The 22,790-nt window shown below is 42.7% G+C and overlaps 1 protein-coding gene across 3 annotated transcripts in view; it reads left to right on the top strand.

Annotated features, from left to right (window-relative positions):
- Positions 1-976: 976 nt before the first annotated feature.
- Positions 977-22,790, top strand: part of ADTRP (androgen dependent TFPI regulating protein) — a 65,979-nt gene continuing 44,165 nt past the window's right edge. For 2 of the 3 annotated variants that reach the window (XM_032861786.1, XM_032861784.1), the window contains exons 1-4: positions 979-1,018; positions 1,623-1,950; positions 11,646-11,780; positions 13,344-13,445. In XM_032861786.1, the coding sequence (XP_032717677.1) occupies positions 1,798-1,950; positions 11,646-11,780; positions 13,344-13,445 (390 nt within the window). In that variant the 5' untranslated portion in view covers positions 979-1,018; positions 1,623-1,797. Of the gene's footprint in view, positions 1,019-1,622; positions 1,951-11,645; positions 11,781-13,343; positions 13,446-22,790 lie in introns of all 3 variants that reach the window. The other variant, XM_032861785.1, reaches the window with a different exon arrangement.

Raw genomic sequence — 22,790 nt, 5'->3', positions numbered from 1 at the left:
TTGCCTCAAATCCTTACCCTATCTGCAGACTTAGGCTTGAGATTTTTTCTATAAAAGGAGAAAACCCCTAAATGTATAATGATGTGTACCATGAAAACACCCCAGGAGGCATAGCACAATAACTTATATGTGCACCAAGTTTCAAAACAGATCTGATCCTTTCCTGAGGGACTTTTCCCTTGGGAGAAAGAGAGGCATAAAAGAGGTTCAGCCACAGGTGGAGACACTTTGCAGAGGCTGCCTGAGGGTATGCAGTGCAAACATTCCTTCTTTGTGGTCAGGCACACTGGGCAGAGGACAGACTGCCGCTCTGCCTCTTGCTACTTTTTGCACATCCTCTTAGGAGCCCCATCTGAAAATGAGGTTCATAGTAGTGAGGTTCAGAACAGTGCTTCTCTCAAACTGGTGTTGAGAGTGTTAAATGAGCTAGTATGGGTAAAGCACTTGGAGCAAGGCCTGTTACACAATAAACATGGTCAAAGCATGAGCTGCTCTATTTGCAGTTTTAACCGAGGCCATGGAATTGTGCACAGAGTTTTATGTCACCATTTGCCAGGTCACCCTTTCCCTTGGGAACACTTTCAGTGAAGACCCTCTAGTGCTGGTTCAGGTTTGCTCTCCCCACCCCACCTCCCCGCCACCGTATAACCGTTATTCTTGATGACTCTTGGAGGTGGGTTTGGTTTGGTTTTGCCCTCCATGCGTAGCCCGCAGTTCTTTCTCCCAGGACATTTTAGCCCTGATTAAACCACTGAACAGCACCAGTTTCAGACTTACATAACAGCATTGGGAGCCTTCCCTGTAGGGATTTGCTCAGAACCCTCAGAGTCAGTTGCCCAGGGAAACAAGCTGGTGATGTCACAAGGTAATCACACTTCTAGTGCTCTCTCAGGGGCCTTCTGCTGAGCCTGAGCAGGGCCCAGTTCTGAAAACTCTGCCCAGCCTAAGCACATTCTCATCCTCTCTAAGGCAATAATGCAGAGACCCCCTACTCTTTCCCATCAGTGTCTAAACTCAGGTATGTTGGGGTCATGGCTACACACCTCTTCCTTTGCTTCTTTGGCCACAGACCTCTTGCTGTGCTTCTTTCTTCTCAGGGCACAGAAACACCCTTGTAAATGATCTGGGGCAGCCCTGGGTAACCTTTGGTTCTCTAGGGCATAGATACAAAACTAAAAAAAAAAAAAAAAAAATGCCTTGGGGCCTCTCCTTGGAGGAGCCGTTTGTTATAGATTTTATAGGGCCCTAGAGACCTCAGGAGCAAGATTAGAATGTCCTTTCCCTTTCTCCTGACCTCCCTTTGTGCCGTAAACATGCCCATAATCTCTCCCATCTCATCCATCAACCTGATCCTCATCTCTCAAGAAGTATTATTCCAACTTCCTTGTTCTGCCCAGATAAAAAGAAAAGAACAGAGGATATGGCCCTGACAGTATTGATTAGGGTTTTTTGGTGTTTCACAATAAGGTCCCTTACCCAGCCAAACAGTGCAAAGTGCAGGTCTTGCCTTTCCCCCTGCTCCTCTTCCAAGCCTAAGCATTGAAACTTCTGTAAATCTGGGGATTACTTATCATTATCTAAATGAAAGCATCTGAAAACCAGCAATAATCCCATCTACCAAGTTTATCAGGGAAGGAGCCTATGAGAGAAGCCAAATTCAGCCTTGCTGGAACTCCCAGTCCAAGAGGGGTGTGGTTTACAGCCCTCGGGCATGCCTTATGACTTCAGCTGTGACCCACAGACGGACACCAGAGGAAAGCTACCTGAGTCATCACGGCTCCCTGGTCAGAGCTAGCCATGACGAGGATTTGTACCTGCGTATACCACTTCCTTGTTTTGAGCTGGTATATTTTTCTCAATTATTACATCTCACAACAAGGAGGAGACCAGCGGAAATCCAAAGTCTTTCTCAATGGCGGACAGTGGAAGTACTTGACATTCCTAAATCTGGTAAGTCCATATGACCATACCAGGAAGTAAGCTGTTTGTCCTATAGAGTACCAGTGTTTTTACATGTATCATCTTTGAGTTTTATTAAATACAAAATTCTATTCTTTGTCTTCCTTCTTCATTGTGAGTTTTGACTTTCTTTTTGACTTGACAATCTGCTCTTGAGAAACCCAGCTCAGAAGTTCTCGGTAGCTGTATTTTGTGCTAATTGTTAAACACTCTTTTGAAAAGAATCATATCTTGGAGTTCTTCTTGGATGAGCTCAAATGGAAAGACTAAATTAATAGTTTCACCGTGGGACTGACTACCAACACAAGCAGGATTTTGAACTTTGCTTGGGGAAATCTGTGAGGGAAGACAGAGTGGCGTATGTTGCGTGGGAAGCACAATTTCCAATGGGGGAATGATGCCATTTTCCAGCACATACTAACAGATTTATCTAAGAAAAGCAAACACATTTTGCCATGTTCAGATCCCACTTCAATTTTTTATAGGCTCAGGCTCCATTGTAAAGGATGGATCACTCAGCCAAATGGCAAATACACATTTTTAACAATTCACCAACCAATCCTATGACTTGATTCCTTCTTGTCTCTCTAGACCAGCTGACCACATTCTGATGAATGAAGTGTGAATGAATGGGAGAAAGACAGGTTTTTAAAAAATGTTTTGGGAGTATGTAAAAATATTAGTTAAAAGCTAAAAATAGTCCATCCTTTGGGGATGCTAATTACTGTTTCAGATTTTTTTAACTAAAATGTAAGGTGCTGGGGGCGCCTGGGTGGCTCAGTGGGTTAAAGCCTCTGCCTTCGGCTCGGGTCATGATCTCAGGGTCCTGGGATCGAGCCTCATATCGGGCTCCTTGCTCAGTGGAGAGCCTGCTTCTCCCTCCCCCCTGCTACTCCCCCAGCTTGGGCTTTCTCTCACTTTCTGTCACACAAATAAAACCTTAAAAAATTATTTAAAAAAAAATAAAATAAAATGTAGGGTGCTGTAAAAACGTGTGATTTCAGAAACCGGGCAAAATATTCCAGTCCTTGGGAATCACAATCCTAAGCAGAGGTTATACATGGTCAGAAAAAGTGACACTCCAAAGGGCTAAAGAGAGGAAATGCAGAAGGTTCAAATCCAAGGGGCCTGGACATTCTCCTCCTCTCTGGCCACTTGCTGGATTTTGATTTTGACTTGAAAGTTTCCAGCCCTGGCCTCTCTTGTGTACTTGAAATTATCAAGGTGAATCTTTTCAATCATAGAATTTTGTGAAACAAACACACAAATAGAAAACCACAAAGAAATGCTTTTGTGGAGCAGGATAATATAGTGAAAACCTCAGCTTTGAGTTATCTATTGGCTTTATATTAAAAATAGTCAACAAAAGACAGGGGTGTCTGCAGCCAGCACTGATGGTAGAATCTAATCCAAATTCTGGTATGGATGTCCCACCTCACAGTAAGCATGGCTGAGAACATACTTCTCACCTACTCCCACGAACCATCTCTCTGACTTCTTCATTCTTAGTTCCATGCCCCAGAGCCCTCATATTTCCAAGAATGGAAAAAGCCACTTATCTTGTGGAAGACACTATTCTTTTCTAGTATTAATCAATCCCCTTTTCACTTCCCTGATGAAATCAGCCAGCAGATCCTATGTTTTTCCTTCTTCCCCAATCTTGCTATCCCTGTAATTACAGGCTCTTATTAATTTGTACCTAGGTGACAAGATTATCTCTTCATTGTCCTCTTATTAGCAAGCAATCCATGCATCTACCTCTCAGATTTCCGATTCATCTTCCCAAAGCACTGGTTTTGGTTTGGTTTTGTTATAACCGTCATGAGCCTGCTTGCACAAGGTGGTTCTGCTCCTCAAGAAATCACAGTGGCTCCCTCCTACTTTATGGAACCAATTGTGAACTCCTGACTGAAGAGCTCACCAGCCTACTCAGCCTTCAGGTCCCCTTCTCCCCAGAAGAGCTGGTCTCTTCTCCAGGAAGGCCTGTGTCTTCTCCAGCGTTGGTCCCTAGGCTTCATGCCATCACCGTTCTCACACCATCTTTGGATGAAAGGCCTATCCACCTCTCTCCACCACTTTGCTGCTTTCATAGACCATCCCAAATCCCATGTTTTCTTTAGAATCTCTGCTGACCAACTCCAACCCACATTTGTTTTTCCTTTCCCTGAGTTTTTACGGAATCGTTTAGTCTCTGGTTATTTATGTAATAGTATTATCTTCTTATTTCCACCCACATGTGAGTCTTAACATTCCAATCAAAGTGTAAATGGCTCAAAACAGGAGTTCTGTCTCCTAACATTCTATGAGTCTACGCTGTATTTGCTACAGTGGCTGGTGCAGAGTGCCCCCAGAAAAAAAAATTAAGCGACTTGGTATGGTGAGTGCGCTTGAACTTCAGCGTTTTCTGCCTTCCTGAGCAGTATTATCTCTTCTGACATCTTTTGGCTCTTGAAATGAGCACAGAGGGGCTTGCTTACCTGTGGCTGTTTCCTTTCCAGGCTCTGTTAAGTGTCATCTTGAAAGTATGACTTAATGTGAAGTTTTCTTAATAAAACATTAAGTTTTATGACTTAAGATGGGTTCACTGTGTTTCAGAGGATCAGTTTAAAGATAGATTCCAAATATGTTGCTCAAGGTGAGATCCTGAGACTTAACATTTCTCGCTCTTGAGGCCTCAGGGACTGATTTCATAATTGTGTTTCCTACTGATTAATTGGTGTGTCAACTAATGATTAATTAATGACTAGCTAGTGGTTGTGTTTATAAAGGCACAGAAGTCTCATAACTTGCTGTAATACTCCTTAAGTTATTTTATGTAAACTTGTTGGCTTCCTTGCCTTCCTTCTCTTCCTTGCCTTCCAGGAAATTTACCACCTCCCTTTAAACAGCTTTAATTTTTACTTGGCAAAATACCTGTTTTGCCCCATTTCATTTTGCACTATCCACCTCAACGCAGGTCAACTTTCTGACCATCCTCATTTTCTTCCTGAAGCATCCAACAGCATTCAAAGGGAAGATGCACAGGATTGGTGGCAGGGGGCGCTGTGGGAGGGGTGCCACTGAGAGTTGGTCCCAGTGACCAGTTCCTGCCTAGTTCCCAAGGATAGTAACGAAAAGAGCGAGGAGATGTGAGCTTTTGCCTAAGGAGGGAGTGCACCCACCCTAGGGAAGGGGCGGCCAATTCTCTGTTGGGAAAGAGAGGCTGTGTAGCCTCATGATTATAAGCATGAGCTCTACTGTCATGAGTCTGGGATGGCAGCTCGGCTCTACCACCATCAGGGTCTGTGATCCTGGGCTATGTATTTCTTTGTGTTTTGAGTTTCCAAATCTGCCAAGTAAAAGTAAAAGTAAAAGGAGTGCCTCATCACAGAATGACCATGAGGGATATATGACTCAAAACACAGAAAGCTCTCAGAATGCTGTACGCACTGGGTGATGAAGAGCGGAGATAGGAGGGTGGTGATGAGCTTCTAGTAGAGGTCATGCAGAGGCCAAGGCAATTTATTGGGATGTCAGTCACCTGACCAAGGTTGGTGGGTCATGGGTCCAGGCAAGGATCATCCACCCGCCTCACTGCTCTGGCATCTCCCTCTGCAGGGTGCACACTCCAGCTTCCTAGCCAGAGGATGGCCACTGTAGAGCCCCCTTTAGCTGTGCAGGTACAACCTTCAGGCACCAGGGCTGTCCTGGGGGTGGAGTTGGCCAGCTCCAGCGGAGAGCAGTGAGCTGTGCTGGATGGGGACGCCCCTGAAGCTGGGTGTGGAGACATGGCTATACTGTGGATATCTTCAGGGTGCTCGTGTCAGCTCAGGCTTCCAGTGCCTGGGACTTCCACAAATGTCATGTCCCCTCCTCCCTATCCACTCCATTTCTATCCAGGGACTGCCCCGACCTCAAGGAACCTAAGCTGGGAGACAGGGGATTGGAGGGGATTTTAGCCATAATTTAACTTGTTGGCTTTATACAGTGTGCTGGGTTTTCCTCTTTTTAAAAATAAAATTCCTCATGAAACTTTGTGCCACATAACTGGGATCTCCAGGGGAGATTCTGGATGGTCCCCTCCCCCCTTAACCAACACGACCTTTCCCTCCATTTATCATGAAGTTGCCCAAGCCTCCCACAGCTCTGACCTCATTCTCCTCAATCTGTCACCCTGACAACAGTAACTTCATCACATAGGTCCTCAGAGATGGCAAAGCAGGGCCGGGGGAAGAGAAATCCTTGAGGACCTTCCATTGGTCCAAACTCCAGAGCAGTTCACAAACAATGAGAAGACGGGATCCATTTATGTTACAGGACCCAGTGGGGGCCAGCCTTTAATTTCCATTATCAGGCTAATACATTCATCTGTGGAACATAGAATTTGTTCCCTGTTTTGCCTTAACAGAGTGAAAAATTGATTATATGTTCACAAAAATGCTTAAGGCCACTGTTTTCACCTCTCAGATAGCTGAAAGGGTAAGAACTGATGGCAGGAAATCGTCACCACCAGTACCTAAAATAAAATAATTGTAACATCCCTGGGCAACCATGACATTCTGGTAGGTTCTTTATACACTGTATAGAGGTCAGTGATTGAAGACCCGGCTTCTGGAGCCAGGTTGGCTGGGGGTGAGTGCTGGCTCTGCTGTTCACTTATTGTGTGATCTTGAGTGAGTTATCGAACATCCCTGAGCCTCACTATCCTCATATGGTGTGTATCCCCTGGTGTGGCCCCCAGATTCTCCCATGTCCCCAGCATCAAGGTACTTGTTCCCTAGTTCCTGGCAGGAGTGTTGGCTGCTGATGACTCACAGCTGAGGTCTTATCCCAGAAATGCCCTTAGGAGAAGGGAGCTGCCTAGACAAGGCTCAGGGTCCTCCCTGAGGTTGCTGCATCCAATGACTGGTTGATTTGGGGTAGAGAGGCCAGTCTCTAGGACAACTCTGAAGAGCCAGCTCAGCTCCAGAGCTCCTTCGGGGACCAGCTGATTCCATGCAAGTGCATTGCCTTTCATCTTTTCCTGCAGCTCTGTCCTCCTCCCCCACCCCCACCCCTCCCTCTCACAGTTGTTCTGAGAGCACTCCTCAATGAACGCTCTGCAGGCAGATCTAAGAATCTGGTTCTGTTTCCCAAGGAACCTGACTACATGATGTAAGATAGTAAACATACGGAAAGGGTTCCTCCTCCTCTTTCTCCTCTCTTTGTCCTAATAAAGACATATGAGCACAAAGCCCGCCCTAGCCTGTACTATGTCTAACACAGTCTCCGAGTTTCTGGCACCTAACAGGCACTCTGTGAATGTTGGTTGCACGAATAAATAACCAGGTCATGGGTCTACCTGGTCAGAGCCACTTTCTAGGGAACCCCACCCCACCTGTAAAGGAACTTACACCCAGCCTGTCCATCCTGCTGTTACTCTGATGCCAGTGGTCCACAGCTATGCAACCCTGGCTGAGCATTCTTAGAACTCATCTTCCAACCTGTCCTTCAGTGCTCTCTGGGTTTCTTCTCTTCTTATTTTTTCCCCTCCTTTTCATGCCAGCTTATATTCTTCATATCATTTCTTCTGTGTTTTTTTTTTTTAATCTCAGGTTTTTTACTTAAGCTAAGTGCACATGAATGGTGCTTAAAGCAGTCGATTATATAAAGTACACATCTATTTTAGCAAAGGCTTTCTCTATCTGCACCCAAACTACCCTCGTCGCCTCAGTTATAGAAAATCGTGACCACCACTAGTCCCTGTTTTCTCTTTTATTCTGGAATAGTCTCCTACTGCAAGTCTTGCATCATTTTGAAGGCGAGACCTAAGAAAGTCCCAGCGTGTTCAAGTCAGGCACAGAGCTGGGCTGGGTGTTGGATGACTTGACTCATCCAATAAGATTTGTAATGTCTTGTTCAGGAAACTTGTGGAATTTCCCTCTCTGGAATTATTTTTTTAAATAGAAGAAATTCTCATTTCCTGAGATAGTTGAAGAAGGTTCTGGCTTAAAGGCAAAGAAATTAACTTGATGACTTAGAAAGGCGAAGTTTCCATCATTTCAAGATTTTTGTGAATCTTGTGAAGGCATGTGAATGTAAAAACAAAATTTCCTTTAGCTATGGTTTCTTAAATTGCACTTCTTAAATTGCACTACTTAAATTGCGCCTTCCCAGGTGGTAAATTTGTTAGCGAGCAGCAAAAACGGAAGCCAGCTAACAAACTTAGACCAGCAACATTTCAGAAAAAAGGCAAGGAACAAACAGACTTAGAAAAGAATTGGTAGAAGAGATAAATCACAGAGCTGTAGCTCGGAAATAACCCCTGATCAAGATTCCATCAGCTCTGCTTTCCCGGGCAGCCCAGGTAGGTGAGAAATGTAAACGACGGTCATTTTGTTGTGAGATTCTTCAAAGGAGGCCGGTTGTTGCCATCTTGTTTTATCTTTATTGTGTTGGTCTGCTTGGACTGTCATAGCAAAATACCACAGCCTGGATGGCTTAAACAACAGAAATTTATTTTCTCACAGTTCCAGAGGCTAACAATCAAGGTGTCAGCAGGGTGGGTTTCTCTTGAGGTCCCCTCCTCGGCCTGTAGATGCCACCTTCTTCTCCCTGTGTCTTTACATGGTCCTGCTTCATGGTGCATGGGGTCTGTGTCCTAGTTTCCTCTTTTCAGAAAGACACCAGCCATATTGGATTAGAACGTGCCCTGACTGACCTCATTTTCACGTTTTTACTTCTCTAAAGAACTATCTCCAAATAAAGCCACAGAGGGTCATAATTTCAACATAAGAATTGGGGGGGGGGCATAATTCAGTCCCATAAGTCTCTCCACTGAACGAGTTCATGGTACCTCCCTCTCCTTGCCCTCCAGCTCTGCTGCGTGGCTCCTCTCTGGCCTAGTTCTGGCTTATTTATTTCTCTGGGCAACACCCTAGCGCCTCCCTCCTGAGTTCTTTTATGAGGGCTCCACAAATATTCCCTGTTGGTACAGATGATGGCATGTCAATGCAGATTGAGATCAGTAGGGACAAGGCTGCCCCACGCACGCAGTTGGCATATAGATGTGAGTGGGGGTGGGGGGTAAGGGGTGGGGTGGAGGAGGTGGAGAGTTGGTTGGCAAGTTTGTGGTGTGGAGAAAAGTTTTACTGATGAAGGAGAAGCCAGGGAGGCTCTGAGTTATGTGTTCTTTTCTTCCAATCCCATTTCCACATTTTTGACTGGGAAGAGCCAGAGAAAGTTAGGACGAGCTTGACTCATGGTGACCCTAGGAAGGTCTTGCTAAGGAAAGCGGTCACATGGACTTCACATGCTGGGTGGAGGCGTCCTCTCCCCAAAGACAGAAAATCTGGCAGACGCTCGGTGCTCAGTACGTGATTAATTGCTCTGTTGATAGAAGAGTACAGGCCTCCTTGTCGGGGCCCAGGCCCCATGCCTGTCCTTCCCAACTAAAGCAGCTGCCTGCTGTGGTCTGAACAGCTGGAAGTGAAACCAGGGGGTGAGGTGAGAGCTGCTCTCAGGGGTGGAAAGAGTGGAGGAGGACGCAACTTCCTCTAACATCCGTGTGTAAAAGACGGCTCCCAATGCTACAGCCCAGGGGCGGAATGTCAAAAGTAGATGGCAGGTATTGGGGTGACCTCCTCTTCAGGACATTCAAAACCATCGCCCACCTCTCTTTGGAACCACCCTTCTGGCTTAAAAACTTCCTCCTCCTTTCAGGGATCATGGGATTCTTGTACCTTCTCAGTTTTCTACTATCTGGTCATTCTTTGCTACTTTGCTGCCCCCTTGTCCCTTATGCCCTGTGGATAGGGCATTGCCCCTGCATTCACTTTCCACTTCTCTCTCTCTCCAGGCTCATCCCACCAGCAGTGCTCACTCCTGGATCTTCACTGTCCCACCTCTCTTGGATCTAAATGTCCAAATGAAAGTTCCTTTAGGCAAGTGGTTTTCAACCTTAGCTGTCCTGATGCAAATCACTTGAGAGAATTTTTTAAAAATCCTGAAGTCCAACCCACACCTCTTAGGAAATTAGACTCTCCGGAGAGATAGGTTGAAAACCAGGCATCAGTATTTTTCAGAGTCAATTTTAATTCTCCCACCTGGAGATAGCTGTCTTTCTTCTGACCTCCTTTGGTGCTTTACTTTTAATGAAACCCGACTTCTTTTTTTTTTTTTTTTTTTTTTTAAGTGTGACTTAAGAACCAGACTCTGGGTTTTAAATCCACATTTACCAACCTTAAGACTTTAAGTAAGTTTGTTCATGCCTCTATGCCTCAGTTTCCTATTCTGTAAAATGAGTTGGGAGAGAGCATAATAATAGCACTTACCTCATAAGGTGGTTATGAGACATTAAAACCTAGATCAGTGCCTGACACATAACAAGAAATCTGTGAAAGTCTGTTATTAGAACTTTGAGTAGTCACTAGGAATTTTCAGTGATAAATTTATGTCTAATCCAGTGAGTGTTACCAAAACTTGAGCATCTGTAAGGATCACCTGGAGAGTTTGTTAACAAGTTCCTGGACCCCACTCCCAGAGATTCTAATTCTTAGTCCAGGGTGGGGCTGAGATCCTGCATTTCTCACAAGATTTTGGGTGACACTGGTGCTGCCAGTCTGAGGACCCAGCTGGGTATATGGCTGGCCTAATTCACCTCGGGATCCTCCCTCACCCACCCATTTAGGCTAAAGGGTGGAAGGAGACCAGCTCTGCTAGAACTTCTTTTTTCTAGAGTTCAGACCTCAGAGGTCATTCCCCAACAGCTAATCTGATCCATCCTGAGAGCAATGTCCCAGGTTCCAGACCTTGCCTGACTCGTACTCTGAGGGCAGTTTTTCTGATAGCCCCTTTTGTACCAACCCAGAGCTTTCAAAGAATAAGATGGGATCTAATGCAAGCACAATCAAAACCAACCATAACTCTGTACTTTGACCCATAAGACCTTCAGTCAGAAGCCACAGGTTTGTTCAAAACAGTAAGAATGGGCAAAGTTTGCCCTTACCTAGTCTTACTTCCCTGAAAAGAGCCCTATGTCTCTTTGACCTCGCCTCAGGGTCCTCATGGTACTTAGTGATGCACCAGAGCCCCTGGCCTGCTCTATCTCCCTGGATTTAATTCACTCCTTTAGCCAGATTTTCTTTGTAAGGCCTTCAGGCACCCCATTCAGTCAGGGAAGATGTCAACGTCCCCCTCAGATAAGCAAGACGCCATTTTGTGCATCTTCCTCAGGAGAGCACAGAGCCCCTTTGTGGCGCTCTTAACCCTGACTCTAGCTTCTTTAATGGGATTACAGCACTGGGCATTTAACATCTTTTTTTTTTTCTTCATGGGAAGAGGCCAGAATATGTCCACCATTGTGTCTGGCTCTTTGTCCTTGTGCTATTTATTTGGTATTTCCCACCTCTGTGCAGCTGAGGTAACTCTCATTACATTCTCCTTTTAAGCTGACTCTTTATTTTGTTTCCATTTTAGCTCGAGTCCATTACACTAAATACTGTACACATTATTATCCCCTAAACGACTTTATTCAATCAGTTTTAGCGAGCAAGGTCAGGGTCCACTGAGTTGGAAGACCAGCCCTTGAATTGGCTCTCAACCAACACAGCCAACTGCCCCCTCCTTCTCAAACCAACATTGCTCCCAGAGGGATGGAGCTTTACATCAGTGAAGAATGTATTAATTAAAGCAAATGAAAATGCCCTCATTTGTTGTAATGAATTCAGCTCTTGCAGGCCATTTTCTACGGGGTCGTCTGTGTGGAAGATGTACTAAAAAGAATTAAGGGGGAAAAAGACATTAAGTTCATGACCGCCTTCAGAGACCTGCTTTTTACCACGCTGGCTTTCCCAATCTCCACAGTAAGTCACAAAGATGTATTAGTAATATGGTACACATCACTCCTCCTGGTCAGCAAGGCTGTTCAGGTGCCCATTATTGTGAACCAGAACAAGGACTTTTGCATGAATGTCTTGTCTGAGGACTGTACTGTGTTGCCCGGTGTCATCAGGAAATAAGGCTCATTACTGACCAGAATTATCACTGCCTTCTTATCTTTGGAAACATTTGTTCAAAATCCTTGTGGATGTCCAATGGGGAAATTTGAAGGATCTTTCTTAATCAAACTACAACTAAGATAGCCTTGGCTCCACCAGAGTCCTGGGAATGCAGGGTGCTGGGGAGACAGATGACTCATTTTCCCTTTTATACATCTTGTTTCACTTGCTACAATGAGCATATGTTACTTCTGCAAGTGGAAACCATTAAAAAAAAGGGGGGTGTGTGCAGGGGTATGAGAACTTCAGTGTTGGCTCGTGGAAAAGACAATTGGGGAAAGAGTGAGACAGTCTGTCCAAAATATCTAGTGTGGGGTGCACAGTGAGTGCCTCATTCATTTTGTTGAATGAATGGACACTGGAAAGAAGCCTGACATATGCCAACGACAGCGAGCGTATTTGCTGACACTGCCCACGTTTCGATGACATTGCTTCTGTTTTCATTCATTGGTTAGAATGGAAGCAAACTGAGATCAAGCCTGCAGGTTGCCCAGCAGGGCTTATGCTTAGGAATAACTGCCTCCCTCCGCCTGTCCTGGTCTTGCCTCCTATATTATTGAGACTTCAGACTTAAATGCAAAATGAAACTGCCCAAACACTGACGAGTTCTCAGATAACAGAGCAAGTCCTGGCATTCCAGCTTTACTTTGCAGGAAACCTCCTCCTCCACCCCCATAAATCTAAAGGCCAGGTTTTTAGTAGCAATGGAATTTATTCATTTTTTTTTAAGACTTAGAAATGGAGGCTTTGGAATTTAAAAAGATAGGAAGATGGGAAAATTAATGGTTATTTCCACCCCCATCTCTACATTGGCTTTGTAACCCAGAGGACAGACACTTGGCCAAGAGGCACTAGAGGATGGGGATCATTTCAAAGCTCGGAGAAAGGGGGAGATACAACTTTCTAATATTAACTAGCTTGTGAATTATCCTGGGCGCTGGTCACTTCTGTCCTCTCCCATTCTCCCTGCATCCCCTTGCCATGCCTACTCAAAGGGTGGGGGGCAAGGAAAGGATAAGACTCAAACCACCCAGGTGGCTGATCTTAGTACTCCCAGTGAAAGCTTAGACAAGAGATGTCATTGGTTAAAATAAAATGACTTAATGGTCTGTGAATCCTGTTCGTCCATATCCTCCCTGACTGCCATGGAGACAATTAATTGATCCCCAGTTCTCTGGAATCCCCAGAGAGTGGACAAAGGTCTTCAACAGTCAGGAAGTCTGTCTTCATTTTACATTTCTATAATGTATCTATAGGATATCTCTAAAACTGGTGTCTATTTTTATTTTACCATGTTTCCTTGGTTAACTTAGAAAGCTCTGATGGAAAACAAACTTAATGATGCTATTTTTGTATTGTGTTTTCCAGTTTGTTTTTTTGTCGTTTTGGATCCTTTTTCTCTACGATCGAGAGCTTGTTTACCCGAAGGCCTTAGATGGTATCTTTCCAGTGTGGTTGAATCATGCAATGGTGAGTAAAGGGCAAATTCAGTGACTACACAAAGGCATCAGCCTCCATACTGAGAACTCCAAAGGGCCTTATTTATGTTTCCAAACTTCTTAGTCCCCATCATCCTGTACACTCCTTTTCCATCCCATCACTCTTTATTTATTTAAAGAGCACTGTGAGGGGGCGCCTGGGTGGCTCAGTCCGTGAGCATCTGACTCTTGATTTCTGCTCAGGTCAGGATCTAAGGATTGTGAGAGGGAGCGCTGTGTTGGCTTTCATGCTCAGCAAGGAGTCTGCTTGAGATTCCCCCTCTTTCTTTCCCTCTGTCCCTCCCCCTACTCTTGCATGCTGGCTCATGCTTTTTCTAGATAAATAAAACCTTTAAAAAAATAAGTAAAGAGCACAGTGAGGATACAAAATAAACAAAACAGCTACTGTAATTGGAGTCACTGTGAGGAGAGGAGATGCCCAGGCAACATTCTTTGCAAGTTGCCTCTGAAGTCATTAAGAAGACACCCAACCATAAGGACAGGCAATGTCTTGGCAGCTGCAGTCCTGAAAGAGAGGTGACTTCAGTGAATAGCATGTAATGAAATTCTGATCTAGGAAAGAAGTCAAGCCACCTTCAAGAAAAACCCACTCCAGCACCCACAGGACATATCCCAGCTCATCAGCAGCTCTCCAGCTAACACTTGATTAGGATAATTGGTCACAAACGCACTTATTCTTTACCTGTTTTTATGGAGTTATCCCCATTTGGTTTTTTATTCATGCATTTATTTTTGAGGGGCTAAATAGTAAATAGAACCTGTTCTGAGATTCAGGTCACTGGTATCTGAATGCCAGGAACAGTGAGCTGGACAAGAAGTGCTGGTACATGGTAAGCCCCATCTTGGATGAAAGAGGAGGTCTGAGTCATTAACACTGCATGTATGCAGGAAACATTCAAAGTCCTAGCTCAGCTTCTCAATATTTACAAATGCATATCCACATTAATCAGGAGTTCAGAAGGAGGTCTCAGATTCTGCAAAGCAAATGACATTTTAAAAAACCCAAAAAGCCAAAAAAACAGGACACCACAAGGGAGAATATGAAAGCTCTTCATGTTCACAGATTTTCTTCTGCTCCTAACCTTTCCATTGTCTTAAAAGCTGCGTAATTGCCAATTTGGAACAGCAACTCCATTAACTCTGCCCCTTCATGTGCCCTCCCCCCAGAAAAGTGTACTTTCACTTTAAATATATAACCAGTGAGATAGTGATTATTAATTGACAATGATGTACAAGTTCCACTCTAACTCAGAGTTCAGGACCAAAAATTTATATTAAATAAGTCCCACCTCTCAGAGACCCCTCCCACCACCACCTCATCTTCCCAAATCCCCATTGACATTAATCTGAGACACACATGTGGGGAATATTCCTGCTTTTTAATGGCGCTCTATACTGTGCTATGCTAAGCCTGTTCTTCAAACATGAACACATTTAATTCACACAACTTTCCTTAGATGATAACCATATCCTGATTTTTTATAAATTAGAAAAAAAATAAAAGGCTCTGAGAGGTTAAGCAATTTTCTTGGGACTACCAAGCTCATAAATGGGACAGCTGGAATTAAATCCAAGACTAACTCACTCTTCGTTGTTTTTTGTTAAAATAAATGCAAAATTTGTGGTTTGATCTGGTTTCATAATTCACCAGGCAATCAAAAAGGATGTCACTCTGCTTGATTAACATAGCAAAGTGGGAATTCTCACTTAAAAAAAAAAGAAATCCAGAATCCCCATCTGTATGGTAATAAGCCAAAACTTGACTTAAGAAAATGAAGTGATTTGGGACAAATAACTGATGTTACTAGATGTTACTAAATGAAAAGGCAGAGTGTAGGAAGTGTCTTCTTCTTTTTTTTTTTTTTTTTGGAGCCAAACACATATATTGAACATACTTTATGGCTTTTTCATGGCTTTGTAAGCTCATGTAGGAGTTTTCCTACAACCATTACAAACTTCCTACCTCTTTGGGGTTCCATGTTCCACATAGACATGAAGTTGAATTTCTTCCAAACACTTGTAATGGCAATACCCAGCAGTTGTGACCTTGCTAAACAGCTATATGGAATGTTGGTAATTTTGTAAGCAGATAATTGGATAATGTATATCATATCTGTGAACTAATTAGCAAGGCAGATATTATACAACAGGGGTCTTAAGATTATTTGTGCCTTCACAGTCTGGGGGTTTCTGTTGACCCTGCTCCTTGTCCTGTGGTCAATCAAGTAAATCCCTTAGGGAGAAAGGGCCAGAGTCTACGGAGGAGTGACACTGGTGACAGAGAAGAGAGAAGGAAGCAATCTGCCCTCGGTCAGACACAGACTCTTCTGTTTTCTGTTCATTTAATTGGAGAAACTCCCAACAGAATCATTATGGAAAAATGTTGGCATCAGCAAAACCAGCATTGGGTATCCCTAATGTGGTCACCTCCAAACTTCTATGCTTCCTTTTATTCTGCTCCAAACCCAAGATCTTCAGGACTGCATTTCATCCCTCTTTCCCAGATCATGTCCCTTTCTCTGGACATTTTCTGTCCTTACTGTTGAATCCCCCTGGTCCCCCTGGTCTGTTGCCTCAAGGAATGCTTTCTGCTAATTTCTCATACCAGTATGAATGAATATGGAAATAGCTATTACTGGGTCCGTTTGTCAACTCTTTCTCCATGCTAACAGTGTCCTTCCATGACAATCCAAAGGAGTGAGTACCTGGAAACCACCACTGTGGCAGCCAGAGTGATGGTGGGTGATCAGGCTGGACACTGCACTAGTTAGTTGCCTCCATATGCGGCTGGCCCTGCTCTAACTGGAATCACCCTTTTTTCTCTTCCACAATATCAGGATTATTGCTGTACATAGCCAATGTCATGCTTTCCTGAAAGATTCTTTCATTCCATAACAGTACTTAGTTTGCTATTCTAGTCTTAGCTTTGGAATATTTTTCCCATTACCATTTGTGATACTGCCCTGGGTTTAATGAGCAGCATTTGTCAAATTAAGAAATAACGCTTTTCCCTTTGGCACAGTGTGGTTCTGAGATCTTTGTGATTCATCAAGTCTTTGGAATCCTCCCAGCCTGATCCCTCTAGCTCATTGGAGACTCATTATTGAAGTAGGGCCATTCAAAGCTGACTGTCATCTCTAATGGACATTTTTCTACCCTTGCTTTTTATTCAAACCAAGTCGTAACATCAGTGAGATATTTGCATTCACGATTGACAGGCTGCCATTGGCTGGTGCCCTAAGAATGCCCATTAGAACCAGGCTGCCTTGTTTAAAGTAGATCCACCTGCCTCTTTCATTGCTAAGCCTTCTCCAGGCTTCACGAAAGAAGGAAAAGAACAGCAAAGTGTTCCTCCAGGTCTTGCCAGGAAAACATTAACTACCCACTTCTTATCTAAATGACTACTAAAGATAGAACGAGAGCAGGCAGACTTAAATAGCAGGAAGAGGACTCTGTAACTGAGGAAAACATCCGATCTTAACCTGAAGGGAGCTAGGGAACTTATTTTTCTAGAAACCAACCTAAATTGTTCAGGTTGCTACCAGGGAGAGTTGAAATAGATCAGAGAACCCCCTCAGAGCCCCTCAACATTTGAAAATAGTACACAGTTATTGAGAACGTGCGTGCAAACACTTTATAAAGTATCATGGGTGGCATAGGTATCTTATCATAAAACTCTCAATGCATGGTCACAGAATTTTAGAACTGATAAAACTTTAATTGATATTAGGGGAGGTTTCGAAATAACCTGCTCTTAAGAGACAGACCTTACTCTGGCTCCTTACATTGGAGCAAGTGCCAATGTCAGTCTTAGTTATTTCATGCGTTGTTATTTATTCATTTGAAAAAATAAATAAGTACTGACTGTGTGTGTATCACCATGGTCAATATTTGACAAAGCTTTTGATTTCTAGCACACTTAAATCTGGTTGAGCCTGGTATATACACACAAAAGTGAAATAATAAAATAACAGTTAATACTAATAGAAGACCTTATTGCCATGTGAGGTGTTACTCTGCACTTTGTAATTATTGACCAATGAATGACATGAACGGGAGGAGGGCTTCTGTGTCCCCTGTGTCCTGGCCTTGCTGTGATCATACATGTGTCATGAATGAACCACCCAGAAGGCCTTTGGGCCCTCTCTGAGGGTGTGCTGGGGAGTTGAAATGTTGAGACGGGGCAACTCTACATCTTCATGGCATGCAAGATGTTGTCTCTCCCTAAATTCTGACCTAATCTCAGATTTTTCTCTCCTACCCCTAAGCCTGATGTACCATAGTTGGTCTGCTAAGTAGAGGAAGTGAATTCTGATGAATAAAGAAGGTCATCTGTTAACATGTCGGTACCAAAGATCCACCTTTTGTCATCACAAATTACCACCCCGTCCCCCAAGCCCTCCTGATTCTTCATCTCACTATCCTTCTAAGCAGAGGAGATCTACAATCTAGATACTATGGGCAGCTCAGTGTTTTTCCACCTTTGGGAATAGATCGTTTTGTGAATCAGGAAATCTATGACTCTGTAGATTGCTTTTACAGGACTCAGGTTAAGATCTCCTGACGTAACTGAGCATATACTTGAAAAGAGGATTCCCAGATGATTTTGATGCTCAGTTCAATTCTAAAAGACAAAATCAAGAATTATTCATTTTTAAAAAGCCATTATGATATATAGAGAGCTGTTTTCATCTCTATGGGGAGATAAGAGAAATTTCTATGGAGTGATTAGAGAAATGATCCACTCTCCTTGGGGGCAACCTTAGCAATTTAGGTTAGTTTCTGAACTTCAGGAAGCTTAAATTATAGATATTTTATATCTAATCTTTTACATATAAATTACTTACTAAAAGTAGAAACTGTGTTATGCAGCATCTTTGACAGAACATTTGTGGCAGTAAAAACAAAGGTACAAAAACAAGCTCCCCCCCCCCATTATCATTCCCAGAAAGTCCACATCTGAAAAAAAAAAGAGGGACTTGGTCAAGGTTCCCACGGGAGACTCTACCTCCCATCCACCGCTGCCTCCCCAGGACACAAGATACCAGCCAAAGTACGTTCTGCAGCCCATGTCACTCATAGGGTGGTAAGTGAGATCCATCAGAGGATATTTGTTTATTTTTATTTTTTTTAATTTTATTTTAATTTTTTTTTATTTTTTATAAACATATAATATATTTTTATCCGCAGGGGTACAGGTCTGTGAATCACCAGGTTTACACACTTCACAGCACTCACCATAGCACATACCCTCCCCAATGTCCATAACCCCACCCCCCCCAACCCCCCTCACTCCATCTACCCTCAGTTTGTTTTGTGAGATTGTCACTCATGGTTTGTTTCCCTCCCAACCCCATCTTGTTTCATTTGCTCCTCTCCTACCCACTTAACCCCCCATGTTGCATCTCCTCTCCCTCATATCAGGGAGATCATATGATAGTTGTCTTTCTCTGATTGACTTATTTCGCTAAGCATGATACCCTCTAATTCCAACCATGTCGTCGCAAATGCCAAAATTTCATTTCTTTTGATGGCTGCATAGTATTCCATTGTGTATATATACCACATCTTCTTTACCCATTCATCTGTTGATGGACATCTAGGTTCTTTCCATAGTTTGGCTATTGTAGACATTGCTGCTATAAACATTCAGGTGCACGTGCCCCTTCGGATCACTATGTTTGTATCTTTAGGGTAATTACCCAGCAGTGCAATTGCTGGGTCATAGGGTAGTTCTATTTTCAACATTTTGAGGAGCCTCCATGCTGTTTTCCAGAGTGGTTGCACCAGCTTGCATTCCCACCAACAGTGTAGGAGGGTTCCCCTTTCTCCGCATCCTTGCCAGCATCTGTCATTTCCTGACTTGTTAATTTTAACCATTCTGACTGGTGTGAGGTGATATCTCATTGTGGTTTTGATTTGTATTTCCCTGATGCCGAGTGATGTGGAGCACTTTTTCATGTGTCTGTTGGCCATCTGGATGTCTTCTTTATATCTTCTGCCCATTTCTTGATTGGATTATTTGTTCTTTGGGTGTTGAGTTTGCTAAGTTCTTTATAGATTTTGGACACTAGCCCTTTATCTGATATGTCATATGCAAATATCTTCTCCCATTCTGTCAGTTGTCTTTTGGTTTTGTGAACTGTTTCCTTTGCTGTGCAAAAGCTTTTGATCTTGATAAAATCCCAATAGTTCATTTTTGCCCTTGTTTCCCTTGCCTTTGGCGATGTTCCTAGGAAGATGTTGCTGTGGCTGAGGTCGAAGAGGTTGCTGCCTGTGTTCTCCTCAAGGATTTTGATGGATTCCTTTCTCACATTGAGGTCCTTCATCCATTTTGAGTCTATTTTCGTATGTGGTGTAAGGAAATGATCCAATTTCATTTTTCTGCATGTGGCTGTCCAATTTTCCCAACACCATTTATTGAAGAGGCTGTCTTTTTTCCATTGGACATTCTTTCCTGCTTTGTCGAAGATTAGTTGACCATAGAGTTGAGGGTCTATTTCTGGGCTCTCTATTCTGTTCCATTGGTCTATGTGTCTGTTTTTGTGCCAGTACCATGCTGTCTTGATGATGACAGCTTTGTAATAGAGCTTGAAGTCCAGAATTGTGATGCCACCAACTTTGGCTTTCTTTTTCAATATTCCTTTGGCTATTCGAGGTCTTTTCTGGTTCCATATAAATTTTAGGATTATTTGTTCCATTTCTTTGAAAAAAATGGATGGTACTTTGATAGGAATTGCATTAAATGTGTAGATTGCTTTAGGTAGCATAGACATTTTCACAATATTTATTCTTCCAATCCAAGAGCATGGAACATTTTTCCATTTCTTTGTGTCTTCCTCAGTTTATTTCATGAGTACTTTATAGTTTTCTGTGTATAGATTTTTAGTCTCCTTGGTTAGGTTTATTCCTAGGTATCTTATAGTTTTGGGTGCAATTGTAAATGGGATTGACTCCTTAATTTCTCTTTCTTCTGTCTTGTTGTTGGTGTAGGGAAATGCAACTGATTTCTGTGCATTGATTTTATATCCTGACACTTTACTGAATTCCTGTACAAGTTCTAGCAGTTTTGGAGTGGAGTCTTTTGGGTTTTCCACATATAGTATCATATCATCTGCAAAGAGTGATAGTTTGACTTCTTCTTTGCCGATTTGGATGCCTTTAATTTCCTTTTGTTGTCTGATTGCTGAGGCTAGGACTTCTAGTACTATGTTGAATAGCAGTGGTGATAACGGACATCCCTGCCGTGTTCCTGACCTTAGCGGAAAAGCTTTCAGTTTTTCTCCGCTGAGAATGATATTTGCGGTGGGTTTTTCATAGATGGCTTTGATAATATTGGGTACGTACCCTCTATCCCTACTCTTTGAAGAGTTTTGATCAGGAAGGGATGCTGTACTTTGTCAAATGCGTTTTCAGCATCTATGGAGAGTATCATATGGTTCTTGTTCTTTCTTTTATTAATGTGTTGTATCACATTGATTGATTTGTGGATGTTGAACCAACCTTGCAGCCCTGGAATAAATCCCACTTGGTCGTGGTGAATAATCCTTTTAATGTACTGTTGAATCCTATTGGCTAGTATTTTGGTGAGAATTTTTGCATCTGTGTTCATCAAGGATATTGGTCTGTAGTTCTCTTTTTTGATGGGATCCTTGTCTGGTTTGGGGATCAAGGTGATGCTTGCCTCATAAAATGAGTTTGGAAGTTTTCCTTCCATTTCTATTTTTTGGAACAGTTTCAGGAGAATAGGAATTAGTTCTTCTTTAAATGTTTGGTAGAATTCCCCCAGGAAGCCGTCTGGCCCTGGGCTTTTGTTTGTTTGGAGATTTTTGATGACTGTTTCAATCTCCTTACTGGATATGGGTCTGTTCAGGCTTTCTATTTCTTCCTGGTTCAGTTGTGGTAGTTTATATGTCTCTAGGAATGCATCCATTTCTTCCAGATTGTCAAATTTGTTGGCGTAGAGATGCTCATAGTATGTTCTTATAATTGTCTGTATTTCTTCGGTGTTCATTGTGATCTCTCCTCTTTCATTCATGATTTTATTTATTTGGGTCCCTTCTCTTTTCTTTTGGATAAGTCTGGCCAGGGGTTTATCAATCTTATTAATTCTTTCAAAGAACCAGCTCCTAGTTTCGTTGATTTGTTCTATTGTTTTTTTGGTTTCTATTTCATTGATTTCTGCTCTGATCTTTATGATTTCTCTTCTCTTGCTGGGTTTAGGGTTTCTTTCTTGTTCTTTCTCCAGCTCCTTTAGGTGTAGGGTTAGGTTGTGTACCTGAGACCTTTCTTGTTTCTTGAGAAAGGCTTGTACCGCTATATATTTTCCTCTCAGGACTGCCTTTGTTGTGTCCCACAGATTTTGAATCGTTGTGTTTTCATTATCCTTTGTTTCCATGAATTTTTTCAATTCTTCTTTAATTTCCTGGTTGACCCATTCATTCTTTAAAAGGATGCTGTTTAGTCTCCATGTATTTGGGTTCTTTCCAAATTTCCTCTTGTGATTGAGTTCTAGCTTCAGAGCATTGTGGTCTGAAAATATGCGGGGAATGATCCCAATCTTTTGATACTGGTTGAGACCTGATTTAGGACCGAGGATGTGATCTATTCTGGAGAATGTTCCATGTGCAGTAGAGAAGAATGTGTATTCTGTTGCTTTGGGATGAAATGTTCTGAATATACCTGTGATGTCCATCTGGTCCAGTGTGTCATTTAAGGCCTTTATTTCCTTGTTGATCTTTTGCTTGGATGATCTGTCTATTTCTGTGAGGGGAGTGTTAAAGTCCCCTACTATTATTGTATTATTGTTGATGTGTTTCTTTGATTTTGTGATTAATTGGTTTATATAGTTGGCTGCTCCCACGTTAGGGGCATAGATATTTAAAATTGTTAGATCTTCTTGTTGGACAGTTCCTTTGATTATGATATAGTGTCCTTCCTCATCTCTTATTATAGTCTTTGGCTTAAAATCTAATTGATCTGATATAAGGATTGCCACTCCTGCTTTCTTCTGATGTCCATTAGCATGGTAAATTCTTTTCCACCCCCTCACTTTAAATCTGGAGGTGTCTTCGGGTTTAAAATGAGTTTCTTGTAGGCAACATATAGATGGGTTTTGTTTTTTTATCCATTCTGATACCCCGTGTCTTTTGACTGGGGCATTTAGCCCATTAACATTCAGGGTAACTATTGAGAGATATGAATTAGTGCAATTGTATTGCCTGTAAGGTGACTGTTACTGTATATTGTCTCTGTTCCTTTCTGATCTACTACTTTTAGGGTCTCTCTTTGCTTAGAGGACCCCTTTCAATATTTC

This window comes from Lontra canadensis, unplaced genomic scaffold, assembly GCF_010015895.1.
Source record: "Lontra canadensis isolate GAN:19392208 unplaced genomic scaffold, GSC_riverotter_1.0 scaffold21, whole genome shotgun sequence".
Lineage (NCBI taxonomy): Eukaryota > Metazoa > Chordata > Mammalia > Carnivora > Mustelidae > Lontra > Lontra canadensis.
This window is presented reverse-complemented; position numbering and strand designations above follow the sequence as displayed.